Source organism: Cryptotermes secundus, unplaced genomic scaffold, assembly GCF_002891405.2.
Source record: "Cryptotermes secundus unplaced genomic scaffold, Csec_1.0 scaffold26, whole genome shotgun sequence".
Lineage (NCBI taxonomy): Eukaryota > Metazoa > Arthropoda > Insecta > Blattodea > Kalotermitidae > Cryptotermes > Cryptotermes secundus.
This window is the reverse complement of record NW_019743656.1, coordinates 5274046-5294964: the sequence shown is the minus strand read 5'-3', so window position 1 is coordinate 5294964 and position 20919 is coordinate 5274046. Positions and strand designations below refer to the sequence as shown.

General features: G+C 41.8%; 1 protein-coding gene across 1 annotated transcript; it reads right to left on the bottom strand.

Annotated features, from left to right (window-relative positions):
• Nucleotides 1-268: 268 nt before the first annotated feature.
• Nucleotides 269-19195, bottom strand: LOC111874201 (39S ribosomal protein L17, mitochondrial). The gene is made up of 4 exons (XM_023869500.2): nt 18911-19195; nt 18015-18225; nt 14189-14467; nt 269-589 (listed from the first exon to the last, which is right to left on the bottom strand). Exons 1-4 carry the CDS (start codon nt 19106-19108, stop codon nt 546-548), a joined length of 732 nt encoding a protein of 243 aa, XP_023725268.1. The 5' UTR covers nt 19109-19195; the 3' UTR covers nt 269-545.
• Between the last annotated feature and the right edge of the window lie 1724 nt (nt 19196-20919).

The window sequence follows — 20919 nt, the reverse complement described above, 5'->3', positions numbered from 1 at the left end:
GCGAGGCTTGTAGTTAAGAGGATTAAAGAGCCTCTTGCTATCTCAGGCGACATAGTGTCGAATGGTAAAATGATTAGCGAATAATGACTTGGAAAGGAAACGAAAGGAAGCGGTTGTGGCCCAACTTGAACTATTATCACGGCACGTGCATAAGAAATACTAAAAATGCTTCAGTCAGAATAGTCGATATCCCGGTCGAGATTCGATTCTAGCACCTTCCAAATACAATTCTAGAGCATTACCGCTACACTGACCTGCTATGTTTCGATACCACCGCGCTATTCTTCTTGCAGGAATCTGTCGAGAGGATCTCGTGTCTGCAGCAGTGCATGTGCCGGAACGCGCTCAATACAAATGCCCATCTCATCTGGCCACACCGACGCTCCACTTTGATATATGAGACAGAACTGGTCTCTGGGGAACCCCCGCGCGCTCAGAGGGATTACCGGCAGCTGTGCCATGACTTTCCTCAGATCCTCCATACTGAGACCGCTTCGCTATGCGTACATCATCACCCCAACAGCATTAGGCGGGCGGCGAGGTTATTAATACATATATGACCGCAGTAATCCAAACATCCCCAGGATATCTGCAAAATTCAAAACACAGTTACAAGATTATCCACCCTCTATGTTTACCACTTTACCATATGACAAACGGTTTGTAGAGCTGTATATTTGATTTGGTACGGGGAGAAACAGAACTTACGTAAATAAGAGGGCCCGAAATACATTACACAAATGTTCTTATTTCTCCAGAACTATCCACCGACGAGAAAAGGCCAAGGTTTATTTATTTTTTTTTTTTTTTTTTGTATTTCTTAGTTTCTTGAGGTGGGGTGAGACTGAGCCCACTTACTGGCCTGTTGTGCCAGCCCTCCATGATAGAAGAGTACGGAGAATTTGGGTGAATGATTCTGATTCTTGTTAAAGCAAGTGTCACGTAACTTCGAACAAAGCCAAGAGTAACCTTGAATGTGCAGAAGACAAATTTCAGGCAAGGGGGTGGGTTCTGCGCATTCAAGGTTACTCTTGGCCTTGTTCGAAGTTACGTGACACTTGCTTTACGTAACAACGCTGCTCAAGCCGAAGAGTGTCGTGTAGGGCCTAACATGGGACTATAATTTCAGAAAATATGAACATAGAAGGAACATTTTCGATATAAGATTCTAGCATTCGCAACAGCAGCCTGTGTAGAACCACGAAAAATATGATACGTGATCAATGAGTTGAGATTTGAAACCTCTGATCTCACAACTAAGAGATTAGGAGTGCCAACCAGACAAAAGTGAAATTAGATACGGAGTATTGTAGTTTTCTCCATTCCTTACAAATGTAGTTCTCTGACTACAATAACATAGGACAATCCACAAATTTATCCACAAATCCAACAAACAGCCATTTGTTGGGCCTTGGCCGCTTTTTCAGTTTCTTGATCCCATACACAGTCGGTAAGACTCCTCTGACGGGGGATCAGACCGCCGAAAGGTCCTTACCTACACACAGAACACAAACACAGAATAAACGCGCACAATACAGAGTAGGATTTGAATTCATGATCCCAGCGTTCGAGCGAGCGAAGACAGTCCATGCCTTAGACCGCGCGACCGCTGTGATCAGCTATAATCCACAAATACTTTTATTTAAAATTTCCACTCAAAATTAATCATTATTATACAATCGACGGGGATTTGTCAGTAGTGTACTCCCTTCAAATTGCGTCGTCAATTGAAAGTGGTATATCTGAGCAGTCTGGGTACGTACGAAGAATACAGGACTCATGGAACTCTCTATACGATACTGAATCAGTTGTGTAATATTTCCCTCACTCCAAAACGTTTCCACCCTTCAATGTTTCAGTAATAAGACAAACTGCCGCATATCTCTAGGGAATAGGGAGGAATTTGTAGCAGCTTTTATCTTCGGATAATACGATAATAAATTTGTTTCTGTTTGCTAGCCTGGAGCCGAGAAGGGATGAACTGTGAGCTGCTGACACCTACATCTACCTCTGAGAATTACAACCGAGAGAATCAACACAACAACACAAACAACTGCGCGCCGCTACACCAGAGGCGGAGGTAAACAGCGGCATTAACTCAATACAACAGAAAAGTTCCTCCTCTTAGATCTTAACTCTTAAAGTAGAAGTAAAATTATCCGTGGGATCCCCCCCACCTTGTTGCGATGAAGGGACTTAGGTGACTCTGTGACCTGGAGAGCTATGCTGGCGGTAGTTTAACTACCAGTAGGGTCACCCATGCCGGAAAGATCAAAAGGTAGGGTCCAGACTAAGATACCCCAGTCCTCCAGGTTGGGAGTTGGGCATGAGGCTAACAACCTCATCCTGTTAAAAGAACTTTGTTCAGAAACGTAACAAGCAGCCTCGGGTCATCATGCGTGGGTCCATTCCTATGGCAGCACGCACTGGTTGTGGAGACTAGTTGTAGAGGAGGCTAAGGCTCACCCAGGGCTGTAGCGCCGAGTGGTAGGTAGGTAGGTATCCATGGGATTATTGATTTAAGCACCATGTCAGAAAGGCGTATGGGGGAATGGAGTTATATCTCCATCACTCTTGAACTCAGCTATAGATGGAGCTGAGTGGTCAGCGCTTGTCGCTTTACCCCCAAGGAAGTAGCTCCCAGGACCCATTGTTTTGGAGGCTGGATGGGCCGCAGGTTCGGTGCGGACGTTACGAAGAAGAGAAACATCTTTTGCCCCTGCCGTGAATCGAACCTCGACTCCTTTGTCCTCCAGATCGTAGCCTAGTCGCCATACCGAATTAATTATCCCGACTCTGAACTTAACTCTTACACGACAAAATTATTTTTATTAATTTGAATTGATGATACTGTGTTCACGGCCGTTTTGAGTAGAAAGGATTTGCGGGATTGATTTTGGAACGGCCGTTAAAAATGTAGATCCCAGAGAACAAAAAATTTTATTTAGTCTAATGGTGGGCTTTTGTGAATATAACAATGAACCTTCGTGTTCTTCGGGTATTCCTTGAATATCGTAGGGTCTCGCAGCTTCTTAACACGAATTCTGCTCCATCGAGGTGGGTGAGTTTACGAAACATTCAATATCACAGACTACAAAGCATCGAATGATATTAATACGTCATGACAGTGATGGGAGGAAGCGGAGAGAACATTTGGACCGAAGAGAGATGTAGTGACGGGAGGTTGGAGAAATCTACGTAATGTGAAGCTTCATAACTTGTACTCTTCTCCAAGCATAATTAGAATGATCAAGTCAAGGAGGATGAGATTGGCATGGCATGTAGCATGAATGGGGAGGAGCGGAATGCATATAGGGTATTGGTGGGAGAGCCAGAAGAGACCACTACGAAGAACAAGACGTAGGTGTGTGGACAATATTAAAATGGATCTTAGAGAGACAGGATGGTATGGTATGGATTGGATGGATCTGGCTCAAGATAGGGACGGTAATGAACCTTCGGGTTCCATAAAATGCTGGGGAGCTCTTGAGATTAGCTGCACAATTAGCGGATTCTCAAGAAGGGCTCAGCTCCATGAGTGAGTGAGTGAGGGGAAGCGGTCGTGGCCTAATCGGGGTATTATCCCGGCATTTTCCTGGAGGGACTGAGGAAATCCACTCAAAAACTCAGTATAGACGGTGTGCCAGCCGAGATTCGAACTTAGCACCTCCCGTATACAAGTCCGAGAGCGTTAACGTTGGACCAACATGTTCGGTTGTTCCACGGAATTAGTTGTGCTCCTCCGTGATTAATGAGCCTCGTGCTCACATCCTGAGGTCTATTTCTGAGAACATGACTATACCGCGGTTTAGGCGCGTCTCACATAAACGTCACGACTCGTTGCATGTCAACCCGGATCCTGTATTGACTGAATTCACCTTCACATTCATACAATTTATGCGAACATATGTTCACCTTACGATGTCATTTTTTGCGAGACTCGCCGTAAATTTTTAGCCTATTTTCCTCTTTTTTTTTTGCATTTTTTGGTCAGCTCACATATAGGAAAATAGAACTTGAAATTAAGCATGGATAGGAGGAAAGTATTGAAGTGAATCTTCAACAAATATGGCGCAATGGCGTGAAATGCGTTCAGTTGGTTCAGGATAAAAGCTACTGGATAATTCTTGTGAACCGGCAATGAATATTCGGTTTCCATAGAAGATGATGCATTTCTGGACTAGATGGTCGACTACTGGCTTCTCAAGAAGTTTTCCTTGTGGAGACAGCAGAGCTACCGTAAAGCAAAAAGAAAAACGCAGTGGCCCGTAGTCAGCAAGCGAACTATACCGACCGAGCGACTGCCGCTTGTCGGCGAAGTTAGTGCCAACTTTTGCGGATAGAGGGTGTCGCGTGGTCAGCGGAACGGAACCCCATGGCTGTTAATGTCAGTTTTCTAGACTGGAGCTGCTATTTCCTTGAAATAGCTCTTCAGTTATCCTCACGAGGCTGAGTGGATTCCGTTCCAGACCCACTACTTCTCAGAAAATCTAGTAGCCGGGAATCGAATCCGGGATCTCTGGATCTTTAGCCAGGAATTCTGGCTAGTAAACCACAGAGGCGGTCATGGCTACCGTATAAGTTCGAATTTATGGCGACCCCCTATTTTTACAATGAGGAAATCAGAAAAAAAAGGAGTTCTTTTGACAAAAGAAGTAAAAAAATGTACTGGACTAAAAACCCGAAAACAAGGCGATCCAGCTTTTCTAAGACGCAGCATTTGAAGAGAAAACCTCGCCTTATACTCGTATTAGAGTCAATACGGTAGTTAGTGAGTTAGGAGCAGGAGTAAGGATTTCAGTCACAGTGGTTGCTGTGTTTACCACATGTCTTAATATTAAGGAAAGAACGCTGCACTTTTCCCACGGTGTACATATTTCATGAGATTCTCAAAAGCGATTATAACTCCAACAGCTTTTAAGTGCTCAGAATTACTGGGGTTTCGGACTTTGTCCAGCGTCCTGTATTCTTAAAAAAAAGTTTCGGAAACTGGATCTGTTGCCGTCTTCATGTTAAGGGAAAGACACCTACTCTGTCCAGTGATTGAGATTAGGTCTTTCTAAGGGCCCCAACAGTATAGTTGTCTTCCCCCTCACATGAGGATGAAAACAGACCCCCATTTGTGAAACGGTGTGTTTTCGGTTTTTAGAATGACGGACGATGGACAAAGCCCGAAAACCCAGTAATTCTCAGTGTTATACACCATCTCCAGACTCCTTTAGAATATAATAACTTTTTTTAAGTGGATTCGAGAATCAGTTATGTTTTATGTTAGGTAGGGACCAGTTTTTAAACATTATTTAGGTGACAGATAAAAATTAATTCAGATCATACGCAGTGAAGCCCCGGCTCATATTCCTAACTGTTTACCTTTTCCACTTTCTAAAGCTTTACCGACTCACAAACGTAACTCTACCAGCACTAGCGGACATTGCCTGGGAACCTTAAAAATTGCCCCCCCCCTTTCTCTTCTCAACAGATTCAAAAGGCAGAGACCAGTCCCAGTTTCGGTGCAGCTATAAGATACTGCGTTATGACGTGAATAAAATAGTTTCAATTTCCTCCACAGGGAGAAGGAGATGGGATCGCTGACGCGCGAGGAACGGCGCCGGCGTCGCAGAGCGACACAAAAATACCGAACAGCTCACGCCACGAGGGAACGTATCAGAGTAGAGGCGTTCAACGTGGCTTTCTCCGAATTACGAAAACTACTGCCCACCCTACCTCCTGACAAGAAGCTATCCAAGATCGAAATACTGAAGCTCGCCATCTGCTACATCGCCTACCTCAACCACGTACTCGACGTCTGAAGAAAACCAAGAAACCCTATGGTCTTTATTTATCCGCTATATCATTGGAATTTGGTAATCTCCCCATCCCGTTATTTATTCACAACTAAGACATCGCGTGAGTGACGGTTTGTCCTCAGGAAAGAAAGAGACAGGCCTAGAAAGGTGCGATGTTGTGAGTTGCTTCCTCTCAACCTAGCCAAACATTGAGGAATGCCGTCTTCTGGGATGTAGGGCCGTGTAGATCCTGTGTGAACTGACGTTTCAGAGGGAAATATCGCTTCCATTTTCAGGAGGATGGAGACGATACGTTCCTCCAAAACGTCGGTTCACACAGGATCTACACGGCGCCACAGCCCAGAAGGCGGCATTCTTCATAGTCACAAACATGGAAACCTCAAATCTTACATATCGCCAAACATTGTAATCGTAGACGCCTACCCATATCGTAACATACATTAAAAGTCCGTATTAGTGTCATCAATAGCGGTTTTAATTGCTCTCAAAATATCGCATAAGCCCGAAAATAAGGAAAGTGCTCAGTTCCTAAGAAGCACTGTTTGAATAAGAATTTCGCCTAATATTCGGGCTAATTGAGTAATGTTTATTATCGTATATTAATTTCGGTTAGATTTCCTATAAGGTTTGTATATTGTGTATATATTATTTTGTCTGAACAAAATGTTACCTACAAATAACATTTTTTTATTATTTTACCATCAGTGCAATGATTATCATGTGATATAAGTTTCAGTATAATTCAGATACCGTTAAGACATTTTAATAAAACAACGTTGCTGTAAGACCACTGTATTTCGAAATGTGTACATATTGCATTACAATGATGAGTGTGGGTGTTATTAAATGTTTGTGTTTCTCTATGGACTGCCACGTGCTATAGATTCCAAGCCAACACGTCTTCTTGTACGTCTGTTAGGTATTAAAATTAACTGTATAATTTCCTAAATTTTAATGCTTCAAATTTTAATCCCACAAAAGATACATTAACTCTATTGAGCAGAACCATTCTTCAGAAGCTAGCAGCGGCTCAGTTAGGCTTGAAAAGGCCGCGCCATAGCTCAAGCGGTTAGTCGCTAGCTAGCCCGGGTTCGATCCCGGGTCTGGTCAAGTGGGATTTCTGGTGGACAAAGTGGCGCTGGGGCAGGTTTTCTCCGAGTACTTCGGTTTCCCCTGCCAATCTTCATTCCATCAATTGCTCCACAATCACCTTCACCTATCATCTGGGGCTGGTACAATAGGGCAGAAGTGACCGCAGTACAAGGGACTTAGTCTCACCCTACTAGCAATAAAAGAAATCCTCGAAAATCGCTCCCTTTCACGGAATCTGAAGGTTTACAGAAACCTGCAACTGTTTCTTAGGCTGAGCCGTCTTAATCCAATCACAACCTAATATTCTATTGATTTTTTATTCATTTTAATATTATTTCCCATCAGTGCCTTAGTCTGCCAAAAAGGTTTCATCGCCTACGTTTTTCTGACTAAAATCATGTAGGCATTTTTTTTTCAGATGGTATCTTCTCTCAAGTTCTCTGATTAAAATATTATATGCAGTTCTTATCACTCCCATGCTCAAGGCATTCCCCATCCCTTCTAACTTCCTTTATTATGTTTTAGGGAAAGAACAAAGCTGTTCTGCTGCTGGAGTTGCTTATAAGTGTAAAAGATGAGATTATACGTTCTCGCGGCACTTCTGGCATGTGAATCGGTGTAATATGATAGAATTTCACCGACATTTCCGAGGAACGTATTGGTCCATCTGTAGGGTCGAATTTTAAGCAGCGGAGTGTTATCCACTTGCTCTCTCGGTTTAATATTCGATTCTGAAGATGGCGCCAATGCGTTTCTCCGAAACGTCGGTAAACTTCTTACGAATTACACAGCATCACAGAAGACAGTATATGGGCCTACTCCACGGTTGAGTATCGCATTTATTAAATTAATAAATACTAACTACAATTTTGCTTTGAAGATTTTTAATAGAAGCTGCAGGATGCTGACATGAAATTAATTATTTTATACACTGAAATACGGATATTGAAAACACACAGAAGGTTACATGTGCAATATTGCGAGGTTTTGTTGTCAGACACTCGTAATTTAAGAATGAACTGCGGTGGTCACTACGAATAGGACGATGGTCTGGGCTACAATGATATGTAATTCGGAGACAGCCTAACGTTTCGGAGGAAGAAATCGCCTCCATCTTCAAGATCAAGAATAAGCAAACAAAGAAAGCAGTAGAACACTTGGCAAGCTCAGCACTTCGGTCCTGAAAATGGAGGCGCTGTGTTCCTTAGAAACGCAATGGCCTCTCCGAACTATACGGCGTTAAAATCGAGAAGTCTTCTCGTGTTAGCCTCGTGAATAATTTATTTACCATTATCGTCAATCGTGAGTTGCAACATTCCAATACTTTGGTTACTAAGTAATCTGGTACGTTCGCAAAGAAAATTTTCAAAAATATACTTGTCCGTCGGGCCGCATATTACAAGTACAAAATCGCTGAATGAATTTTAATGAAATATGAAACTTGGCAGTTTTACTAAAATCTGTCGACGCATTCAAATTGGTGTGGTCTAGTGGTCAGAGTTCCTGGTTACAGATCCCGGGTTCGATTCCCGGTGCTACAAGATTTTCTGAGACGTAGTGGGTCTGGAACGGGGCCCACTCAGCCTCGTGAGAATAATTGAGGGGCTATTTCAAGGAAATAGCGGCTCCGGTCTGGAAAACCGAGATTAACGGTCGTGGGGATCGGTTGCGTTGACCACGCCACACCCTCTATCCGCTAAAGTTGGCACTAACTTCGCCGACAAACGGGGTCGCTCGGTCGGCATAGTTCGCTGGCGGACTATAGGCTACGGAGTTTTTATATTTTGCATTCAAATTGTAGATAAATATTTTAATTTGTAGCTTATTTAACGATGCTTTAGGCAACTCGGACTATATAGTGTCAAATGACTGGATTTGTGACTAATAGGTTGCAAAGAATTTGGCGAGGGCCTGGTTTAAAGTACTATCCTGGTAAACGCCTGGAGGGGCTGAGGAAAACTATGAAAAACCTGAGTCAGGATAGGTTCAAACTGTGCTCCTCTCGAATGTGAGGACGCATTCCCGCTTGAAATATCTTCCAAGGCAAGTTTTTATATAAAAATCGGACAGCAGTACCGGACATTATATTGTGTTCCTGTAGGCAACTTGAGCGAAACTCGAGTGAAAAAGAAGTTTCGGACGAACGTTGTAAAGAAAAATACGACACATTTCATACCTAATGCACTTTTTCTGTCAGTATTGCGTTTTTCATGCGCTATGAGTGTATTTCCTAAGTTACTGGATAAGGAGGGGCACGCGGTTTTACTTTATCAGGCATCACTCAAGAATTCTGCATTTTGTATGAAACATCTCTGACGGCACATCATCATCAAACAGTGACACCGATCATCAAATCATCAGTTTTACTGTCTGTGTGTGCTGGTGATTAGAAACACATGATGGCAACAGAAATCGACATACCCGACATCTAACTGAACAAGAACGACGTACTTTCGAAGATGTTTTTGACAGACAATATGGGATATGCTTGCATGTACGTAGAGTTTCCCCAAGATACAGGCGGTGTAATGGCAGCTGCAGAAACGGTATTACGAGGGACTTCACAGTCTGTACTCTTCAGTTACTTTTTTTTTTCTTTTGGAGCTACAGCCCCAATTTAGGCTTGGGCCTAGTTCCATGAAATTCTCCCGTTTTACTTCGATTTACTAGATCTTAGACATTCGGTAGGACTCCTTGGGCGGCTGATCAGTTTGTTGCAAGGCCTCTACCTGTTAACAAACACAGAAAAACGCATACACAAAACATCCATGCCCTGAGTGGGATTCGAACCCACGATCCCAGCTGCCGAGCAAGCGAAGACAGTGAATGCCTTGTACCTCTGGGCTACCGTGACCGGCCCTTCAGTTATTACGTAGACAAAATTATGAGATGCAAACGGAGCCGGGATAGCAGTCGATATAGCGACTGGCTACGGGCTGGACGACGGAGAGATTGGAGTTCCACTCCCGGTAGAGTCAAGAATTTTCTCTTCTCCACGTCGTCCAGATCGGCTCTGGGGCCCACTCAGTCTACTATCCAATGGGTTACGGGGATAAAGCGGCAAGGGCGTGAAGCTGACCAATCACCTCGAACTAATGCCGACGTAAAAAGAAGTGTATCTATACATCCACTCCCCCATACGCCTTCATGGCGTAGTGCTTAATTAGTTAAGCGCAGGAGCAACTTTACCTGACGGTAAGTGCATACAAAATTCTGGTTGGTAAAGCTAACGGAAGGTGTCATTTGGGAAACCTAGGAGTAAATAGGATGTTATTAAAATGTAGCTTAATTATCAGTTCTACTATTAAAGGTCTCAGAATTGACCCAGACATCAAACCGTACACACCACCACACAATTTCACGTCTCTTGATGTTACATGCTCCTAGAAGCCAGTTACTGGGAATTGTCCTAATATCCCAAGAGAACGGAATTTGTACAATATCCCCTGTTCTATTTGGACACTATTTCACGGTTCCCTGCCCCTCTCGTCACAACCGATCGCGTTTCCTCCATTGTTCCCAATTCTGCTCAGTAATTGTCTGTGCTTGATTTCATCGGCTCAAGGGGTGAAACAAGACTTAAACAGCCACCCGCCAGAAGCGAATAACTTGTCTGTGATATTTTATTTTGAAATTCCATGTGGAACAGGAACAGAACTGCGCATCTACTCAAAGAAAACCCACAGAATGAAGGGAACTCAGCTACACGGTTTCCTTACGCATGAAAGGTATGAATATTTCTTGGTTTCAAGTGGTACATAGCCATGGCTATTGTCTCGTGTGCAGGCAACATCGAAAGTTGATAAATCGTAAAGAATGCGGTCTTCCGGATTATAACGCCATTTAATTCGGAGAAATTCCGAAGTTTCGGGGAACATATCGCCTCCATATTCGGGGTTGAAGAATACCAAGATTCAGCTTACAGCCTTCTTCTGTCCTTCTGTTTGGCTTACGCTTCGTCCCTGAAGATTAAGACGATTTTTCCGGACTACACGGTCTTACAAACAAGAAGCCTGTCACGTTTGTGAGAACTTCAATTCCAAGGTAACCTACAAGTTCTGAAGTTTTCACGGCGATGAAACTGTTTTCCTTTGTAACGAATGAACCAAATTAAATAAATACTGTGACGTGTATACACATTGTAAGGCAACGTCTAGGAAAACACATTTCCGCGAGAGCCAACGTGCGCGACAATAGGACGTCTATTGCCAGGCAACAGCGCGATAAACATGCCTCGTCAAAAATACAGACTGGGTTTCCATGGGATCTGTGCCGATGAGTTACAAAAGGACACAGAAGACGCGACCGAGTATAGAACACTGGTCGAGAGTGAAGAGTACAGTTTCGGGACGCCAGCCTACCAGGATGAGTTTGAAATTGAATTGAGTCGAGCCTTCAGAATTTGCAGCTGCAGAAATGTCAAGAAAGGAATTAGGCGGTGCAGAGAACTTCATATGTGATTTGAAGTGATAGGGAGACTGTTATAAATCCGATGCCAGGATACGACTATTGAAGACTGAGAATCCTAGTGTGTGTGTGTAACGTTGAACTTTCTAATGTGTAAATCAGAGATAGCGCGATATTGTCTGTAGTCCCGAACTGTGTGAATCTATAAGGTGCAATAAATTCAATCATCCAATCGAAAACTCGTCTACAGTCACTAATTCACGTGAAATCTCTTATATTTATACTAAGAAACGGAGGAGCCGAATAGCGACTGGCTACGGGCTGGATAACAGAGGGGTCGGAGTTCGAGTCCCAAGAATTTTTTCTTCGCCGGCTCTGGGGCCTACCCAGCCTCCTATCCTCCGGGCTTTCCCCGGGGGTAAAGCGGCCGGAGCGTGAAGCTTACCATTCACGTCCAACTAGTGACAATATCAAGAAAATGTGGATCTATACGTCCACTTCACCATACGCCTTCATGGCGTCGTGCTTAATTAAACTGAGGGACAACTTTACCTTTACTAAGAAAGGTCCGAATAACTCATTCAATCCACAGACCTATGTACTCGTATTATTACGCTTAAATGAAAGAGCGTTTTTTTTTTCTTGCGTCAGCCGGCATATCCGGAAATACGTTCTTTCCTAAGATATTTATCCCTAGTTGCCCACATCACACTTCGGCAAGATTTGCGGTTAAGAACCGGTAGGTAAGACATTTAAAAATGATAGAAGATTTCCTACGTTCTACTTGTCATTTCTGGGAGAGCCATATTGCTTCTTGCAATCAACACTTTGGCAGAGCGCTATGGATCGATAGGGTCCCACAGGGAACCAGGAGGGCCACAGCTGCACTCCTCGCCATGCAATTTAATTTGCTCGTTAAGTGGAGGTACGCCAGACTCGCTGTGTATCGGTCTGCTTGGTAGGGATCGGGTAGGATCCAACCAGAAATAAAAACTTCCAAGATTCGGTTTACCTGACATTTATAAAACCCTGAATTAATTCGAAGAGTTCTGTCGTCTGGAGTACGTCACGTAGTCCGATGAGAGTCAACGGTTTAGAGCGAACATATCACCTCCATCTTCAGGGTCGAAGAGTAAGCCAAAAAAGGAAGCTAGCGTGAAGATGGAGGCGATGTTCTTATGAAATACTGGTTGATTTTTATCGGACTGCATGTCATTATATTCCGGATGACGTAACTCTTCAGTCACTGCTGTGGGAACCTCACATCCAACTATGACAGCTCCATTTAAAACAGTCTCTGAGAGACTGACAGCAACTCCGTTTATTATGAAATTCCTCGTCTTTTACGGGCCCCGAAAGCTCGTAGTTTATAGAACAGCCTATCAACGGACCCTATCCATCCAAGAATTGAGGTTCTCATAGATTCTTTACACTATTCCTCTTACTCCTATTGGTTTGCTCATAGCCCCATTCTAAATATCCACACCTTTGTTCACCCTGAAGATGGAGGCAAAATATATATTACAAATGTCAGTAAATATCGACCACACTACTCGGCGTCACATCCAAGAGGACAGTAATCTTCAGCAAATGCAGTCCACACTCTCCCCCATTTTATTGTCAATTTTAATAATACATTCCCATATACACCTGTCTCATTAGAAATTTCTTCTCCTTAAATTTTGTATGACTATATGTGCTAAATGTCCCATCTACTTCATCCTAATTTTAATCACCCTAACAATATTTCATGAGGCTTCTCATCATACAGTTTTCTCCACCTGCCACTTCCTCCCTCTTACATTCAAAACATTTTCTTCGGCACTGTTCGCAAACACCCTCATGGATCTAGATTTTTTCTTATTTTAAGAGATCAAAGTTTGACACCAAAATAAAGCAACGAGTAAAATTATAGTTACTGATTTTAGGCTTTCATGAAGGCTCAATATTAATGTCCACTGTCCACATTGGTCAGGAACATGCACCAGCCCCCACCCTCACCATTCCTCCCTATATGTGGTGGACCAATACATACATGTACATTCATCCACCCTATGCACTGACCCTGAAGATGGAGACAGTATAAAACTCCGAAACATTAGTAACATTGTCTATGTTCACACAGGGCAGAATCAACATCAAGTAAAATTATAATTTTATATATTTTAATCTTCAGGTTTTTATACAAGAGGCAGGAAACTTGTAGGGTTGTGAGATGTCGAGGCTCCCACATTTTCTCTACACAATCGGTTCATAGATGGCGGCAAGGTTGTCAGCCTTACATGCTGGCTGTCCTTTAACCCCCCGGAAAAAAAGACTGTTAGAGGCTGAGTTGACACCAGGGCCATAGTGCAGCTGGAAGGATTAGGTAATTTGAAAAGAAAAAAAAAACCCACCTCATCGGGACTCGAACCTGTGACCTTCCGGCTTGTAGCACAGTGCCTCAACTAACTATACTGCCACATGCACCCGGAAAGGAATAAGATGGGAATATTATTTTGCCCGTTGACTAGAGCTAGTGAATGGGAGAAACTGGGACATCCAACTGGAATTGAGATTCAAACCAAGTAGTTTTTGAATATACCACATGAACAACCACGAAGTTATGACAGTGCAGCAGGTGGATTCATGAGGAACAAAAATCAGGATCTTAAGCATAATTCTGGTATTTATATATACATAAACAACATAGATCAATAAACAGCAATACAAAGATATCAACTCTGATGCATATTTCTAACAACCTGCAAAACTTCACAGGGCTGTGCCCCATTCCTACCAGGTGGACCTTCATCCAAATAGTTGATTTCATTCTCACAAAACTAAAGCTATAAATCCCAACAATTATTAAACTTCTTTGCTGGGTTCTGCCACCTTCTCACCTGGTGGCTGTTCCCCTTTCTCTCTTGACAGTTGTGCCATCTTCTCATCTGGCACCTGTCCTTCTGCCTCTTCTGAGGACTCTGTCTCACTCTCTTGTGAGGATTCTGCAGCAACATCACTGGGGGACTTGGTCATATTCTCATCAGCCTCTTCCAGTTTCTTTGCAATCTCTGCATATTTCTGTGCCCTGAATTCCTTGTGAGCCTCATCCAGCAAAACATTATGTATTAGATTCCTGTTGGCAGTTGTGTCTGGCAGCAGTGGCGGATATGGGTTACCTGAAATATCACATCATAACAACAATAACAACATTTAATATATATATACACATACAGAGACAATATTGAGTCCCAGTAGGGTCAAGAATTTTATCTTCTCCACATCATCCTGACCGGCTCTGGAGCCCACCCAGCCCCTATCCAATGTGTACAGGGGGCTCCTTCCAGAGGGGTACAACGTCTGGGGCACAGAGCTGACCTCTCACCTCCAACTACTGCTGAGGTCAAGAAAATGTGGATCTATACATCCACAACCCCATAGGTCTTCATGGCACAGTGCTTAATTAGCTACACACAGGGACAACTTTACCTTTCCTTTAAACAGACAATATAATGGACTGATTCTTGATTTTTATTACTATATTTTGTTAACTAAGCAAATACCATTATGATTTAAATATATCGCAAGCTATATGTTCCTGAAGTGGTGAATACCAAAATTATTGTCTTCGGGATGTGATGACATACTGGGCGTTAAGAAGTTATCACCATTTCTGAGGACCTGCAGTGTCTTCTAAATACATCACATTAACTCTCTGTCATTATTAGAAGCAAAATCACATAATCAACCCAACTTTTATTTCTGTCTCAAGTAAGCACCCTCATATATAGAGGGGTCCAAAAAAATGTACTCTCTTTGACAGTCAATATCTTTGGAACAAAATGACATGTAGTTATAATTCTTGCATGGAGAGAGAGACAGTCATTGTATGTGTTCGAAGTACCATCATCAGCGGCTAAACAGCATTGATGCCACCGAACTGCTGAGCAAACTACAGCTGTCAGTGTGTCTGGTGTGATGGCTGCACATGACACTTTGGTGATTTCTCGCAGCGCCTTCAGTGTAGCTGGCTTTTGTCGATAAACTTCATCCTTCAAGGTTCCCCATTGGTAGAAGTCAAGGGGTGTTAGGTCTGGAGACCGTGGTGGGTACTCAATAGCACCTCTTTGACCTATCCATCGTCCAGGTAGTGTCATCCAAGTACGCCCTGACATCTTGATCATAGTGAGGTGGGGCACCATCTTGTTGTAGGTAAAATCTCTCATCTCCAAACAGCTCTCGAATGGCAGGGAAAATCGATGTCTCAAGCATATCGAGATACACCTGACAAGTTACAGTACCTTCAACGAAGAAAGGACCAATCAAACAGCGCGATGACAGACCACAACACACATTAACACCAGGTAGATTCACTTCCTTGCCCACGTGAACGTGTGGATTTACGGGAGCCCAATACACACAATTGTGGCGGTTAACATTACCCTTCATTTTGAATTGTACCTTGTCAGACCAGGTAACTTTCCCTGCAAACTCCTCATCCTCGCAAACCATGCCTTCAATCCACTCGCAGTATTCAAGCCTTCGATCCAGGTCGTCCTCGTTCATAGTGTGCAACAGTCTTGGAATGTACACTTTCCATTTTGCAGCCTTCAGAATTCGCCGTACACTTGAATGGCTTACCCCACTTTTGTGTGCACACTGATTCACAGATTTTTGCGGTGATGGTGTAAAGTGTTGCAACACCATAACACTGGAAGTTGGGCTTGTTATTATCCATGGTCGCCCAGATCTTTGCTTATGCACATCATGAACAGTACCGTCAGCTTCAAATTTATCCCGAATACGGGCAACTGTTTGACATGTTGGTGGCTGAGTTCCAAACTCATTCTGCCATTGTAGTTGTACCTCTTTAATGTTTTCGTACTTCCAGTACCACTTCAATATAGCCTTGCGTAGCTCAAAGAACAACCTTCCAGCCATTGATGCTGCTGTCTTCTGCTCACAGCGAGTACGCGGCACGACACTCACGTGACTCATGTGACCTTCGCCATCTGTTGAGAAAACATTACACTACACTACCATGTAAGAATTGTAACTACATGTCATTTTGTTCCAAAGATATTGACTATCAAAGAGTGAGTACATGTTTTAGGACCCCCTGTATAATCTGAGCCATGGAAAGCATCATTAAACAAATATAAATACATAAATAAGGATAGTACTATCTTCTGGGTTTAATACCATGCAGAATTCTACTAACATTCTAGAGAAAAATACTGCCTCCTTCTTCAGGTCTTCAGGGTTGAAGATTAAGGCAGGCAACAAAATGACTGGGGAACCTTAGTTCCCAGGATTAACAGTGAAAAGGTTCACAAGTATCTTTGGGTACATTATCCACATTTAAGAATGTTGGGTAATATTGTGGAGTTTGTACTAAGGTNGGGGGGGGGGGGTTGTACCAAATGCTCCAACCTTAGTTTGCTGGGTAACGTTTCAGTAAACACAGCCTGAAAGCCGGAATAGCAACGAACATGCAGAAGTCTGTTTGCTAGATAATGACTCACTAAAATTCATTCTCATTTTAACAAAGATTCAGCAAAGGTTTCTGTGGATACAAGGAATCTTGGGATCACCAGGCGTTTTCACTACAATGGATAAAGGAAACAAATAGCTTCTATTCGGTCCTTCCAAACTTATAAAAGAGAATTCATTCATTCATAATAGAATTCAGATGACAGTTCAATAGTTGAATATTTAGCTGTGAATTGTTAACCAGGTAAGATTCATTACTGAGCAACAACTAGCAAGCAGACATGGAGGACTTTATTTTGGGTGCTATAGTTACAGCAATCTATAGTGTGTTACAATTCAGCAGATAAGTTATTATGTGTTTCTCTACATTCATGCTGTCGTTCGGCATTTAACTTGGTTTGTTTGGGTACATTACTACAATTATCTTCTTCTAACAGCTTCCTTTTCCTGTACTCTCTCATATATGCAGCACGAATATTACCAGCGGGCATCTTATCAGTGTGTGACATCATACGCTGGAAGCCTGCCTACAGTATTATGTCATCCACTAAACGGTGGAACTGAATTAGCATTGTTTGTTACAAACAAAAATTGTAACTCCGAAACTGTAAGCGATGGACCAAAACGGGTTGCATTTTTGAGAAGCTCGCATTTATCACTTGCAATGTGCCTCGCTGAGCACATTTCCAAGGTAACGAAGTCAACAACAGATTGGCTACTTAGTAGTGAAGGTATCAATAATCACAAATTGTTACACTTCACTGAGAATATTTCCAAGGTAACAAAGTCAACAATAGAACTTCAGTTATTTAGTAGCAATGGTATCAATAATTACAAATTGTTATAATTTCTGTTACTTATGGACAAATTGTTACATTTTCTGTCACATACTGCTTCATTCCATTTGCACCTTCGTATAATGTTTTCAATGTTAAAAATCAGCGAAGATAAGCAAGCAAGCCATTTGCTTATTGCCGGTGTCTTGCTTGGCTTATTTATCAACTCTGGGGATGAAGGTTATACATTCCTCCAAAACAATTGTGGGCTTCCACCAAACAACACAGCATTACAAGTCAGGTGATCATGTACTTTGTAGTCACCACTGTGAGAACCTAAAATCCAACTTAACAAACTTAACAAATATACAAATGAAAGGTTGATTACAATATATTCATCTTTCAAAAGTTATATAACTGAAAATAAAATAAAATAAACATAAATCCTGAATCTCACCTCTGAGCTCGAGAACTGCCCTTTCATATCCCTTGTCAGGAGGAAGGTTTGGCGCTCGATACATTCGAGTATATGAGACAGGGCAGTTCTCGAAGCGTGGCACCAGCACCTTGAATAACTTGTGTATTAACTGTTTTTCCAGTAGCCAGTAATCTGCCAGTTCCATTGTTGCTCGGTGGCAGTCCCCATATCTGATAGCATCAGAGATCAGCTGCCAGTGAAAAAATGGTATCCTTTGTAAATTATATGTATATATGTGACTTAGGAATACAATTCACAAGCATGCCATAAAACAAGGAAACAAACCACAAAGCCTTTTCTAAATTTGGACAGAATTAATTCTAGAAATACAATTATATTCTAATTCTTTCTTAAAGTCGTTTACACATACAAATTCACACTCATGAATATGCAAGCAAACATGCATGCGAACACATACACACATACTCCACTACTCCCGGTTAAGCAGGATATGGAACTAGTCTGAGCATAATATAATCTTAGTAAAAGCTATAAATACAATACTCTGAGAAAACATAGTCCAAAGACAAAAGACACTACAACAAACCTACGGATATACATTCTTCGACAATTTTCTATGCAATTCTCTTTTATAAGCATTTAATACGATTGCAGTAACTGCTTTTGTATGAGTATTTTATAATTACCGGACGCCTTATCTTAGAACATTATACAACAAGACATGACTGAATAAAATATGAAAAGTACAGACTTCAACAGTTCTTTACTATCCAGAAATATGAGGTGCCTTACCGCCAAACTTGTAGTTTTTAAATTTTGGAAGGTGACTGCGAATCAGTCACTAATGAGAATATGACTCTTGCGTGTCTAAAAATTACCATGGGGACAATTAACGTCACAGGCAATGTACTTACCCGTTCCACATAACCTCTCGTTTCATCGGCTCGGTTGAAGTTTAGTTCAATGCGTTCGTGTTTGACAAGAGCCGTAAGGGTTTTCCGAATTTTCTTCAACCTGCCTTCGGGTCCCTCAATATTCTTTAATCTTCGTCTAACAGGTGCATATTTAATCTTCAGTCGTGACATCAATTTCGTTACATCTGCCTGATTCATCTCTAATCTTCAATGTATATTTACCACCATCAAATACAAACACAATCACTCCGTTCCACCGTTTACATCGGCTGCAGCAAGGCTTCGTTCAGCATCTGAGAGCTAAATGGTATTGGCGGGCAAGACGACTCACCGACGACACGAAAGCATTACTACTGTCATCTCTACGCAGCATAAACTATATACAAAATGGTTCCAAGCTCCGAGAGCTCGATCGGTAAGGTGGTATGCTATCACAGCACTGGCCTATGCGAACTGCACCCCCATGACGGGAGATTGTAGAAAACTCTATAATGAGGAACTTCATAACTTTCACACTTCTCCAAATGTAAGTAGAAAGATCAAATCACGGTGGATGAAATGGACAGTGCATGTAAGACGAATGGGGGGAGGAGGAATGCACATAGGATACTGGTGGGAAAGCCAGAAGGAAAGAGATCATTAGGAAGACTAAGACATATGTGGGTGGACAATATTAAAATGGATCTTAGAGAGATAGGATGGGATGGTATGGACGGGATTGATCTGGCTCAGGATAGAGACTACTGGAGGGCTCCTGTAGGCATGGTAATGAACCTTTTGGTTCCATAAAATGTTTGGAAATTCTTGAGTAGCTGAGGAACTTGTGGCTTCTCAAGAAGGAGTCAGTTCCATGAAGTTAGTTAGTTACAAATTTCTTCTACTTAGGTAGGCTGTTGTCTGTATGCTACACCAAACATTACTGCAATGATGAAACTGAGAATATAATTGGCAGGGCATGTAGCATCTAGTTTGGTCAGAAAATTTAGGGGAGACTACTTTAGAAATCTAGGTAGTATATATGGGGGAGGGATAATTTTAAAATGTTCCTTGAAGAAATAGTATATGAGTGTGCTAACTGAATTTGTCTGGTTCAGAAAAAGGACCAATGTGAATACAATACAATACAACAATAAAGCTCAGCTTCCTTAAAAGGTGAGGAATTCTCTACTAGGGGAGCAACTATTAATTTCTAAGGAAGGGCTCTATTCTATGGTATTAGTCAGGTATTATGGTAATGGAATGATGCTGGTTATGTGTTTCTTTTTGCCATATTAGCCTGTATCTTCTTCTATGTTTTAGAGACTACCCCATATGTAATGTCACCTTACCTGATACTGTTTCTTCTAAAGCAAAGGAAAAATAAACAGTGTGAGATATCTGTAACTGATTTTTATTACTGAACAGCTCTGATACACTTATTGCACTTCAGAATAAATATCTCACAAATAAATAAATAAATAATGAGAAAAATAAAAAATATCTATTCATCATTACAGTACGTCCAAATGACTGTCACATAAATAAAATCAATAACAACAGAGCACAACATTGTCACAGAGAGACACCAAATCAATGTCATTTTCACATTCAAACCTATTTACTGAGCTGTACTGCCAAACCATACATTTAAACAATACAAATGTTTGATCCTTACATTATCATAAATTACTACCTAATACTGCTATAACATTAAAAATAAGATATATCTGTTGTGATTCTAAGCACAACAAAACAAAACCATAGTCATGGGATTTAATTACATCATTTTGGGGGGGGTTTATTCAATTTTGCATTTAAATATTTATTTCATTCCTTTCAAAGCTATGGTTATACTTTGAACTTTGACACTGAAAAATACTCTTTTTTTATACCTTAATTTGCAAAATACACATAACCTTAATCAGGGTAAATTTTAATTTATGATATCAAATAAACATCACAGACGTTGAAACATAAAATTCAACCATTTGCCACTGCTCACATTCTTCCTCTCTCTCTCTCTCTCTCTC

What these genes read in the sequence shown, in the direction of transcription:
- LOC111874201 (XM_023869500.2), bottom strand. Translation starts at nt 19,108, where the DNA reads ATGAATCAGGCAGATGTAACGAAATTGATGTCACGACTGAAGATTAAA. An exon ending in GGCAGTTCTCGAGCTCAGAG is followed by an intron (nt 14,468 to 18,014) that starts GTGAGATTCAGG and finishes GTGATATTTCAG; the next exon opens with GTAACCCATATCCGCCACTG. An exon ending in GAAAGGGGAACAGCCACCAG is followed by an intron (nt 590 to 14,188) that starts GTGAGAAGGTGG and finishes TGAATTTTGCAG; the next exon opens with ATATCCTGGGGATGTTTGGA.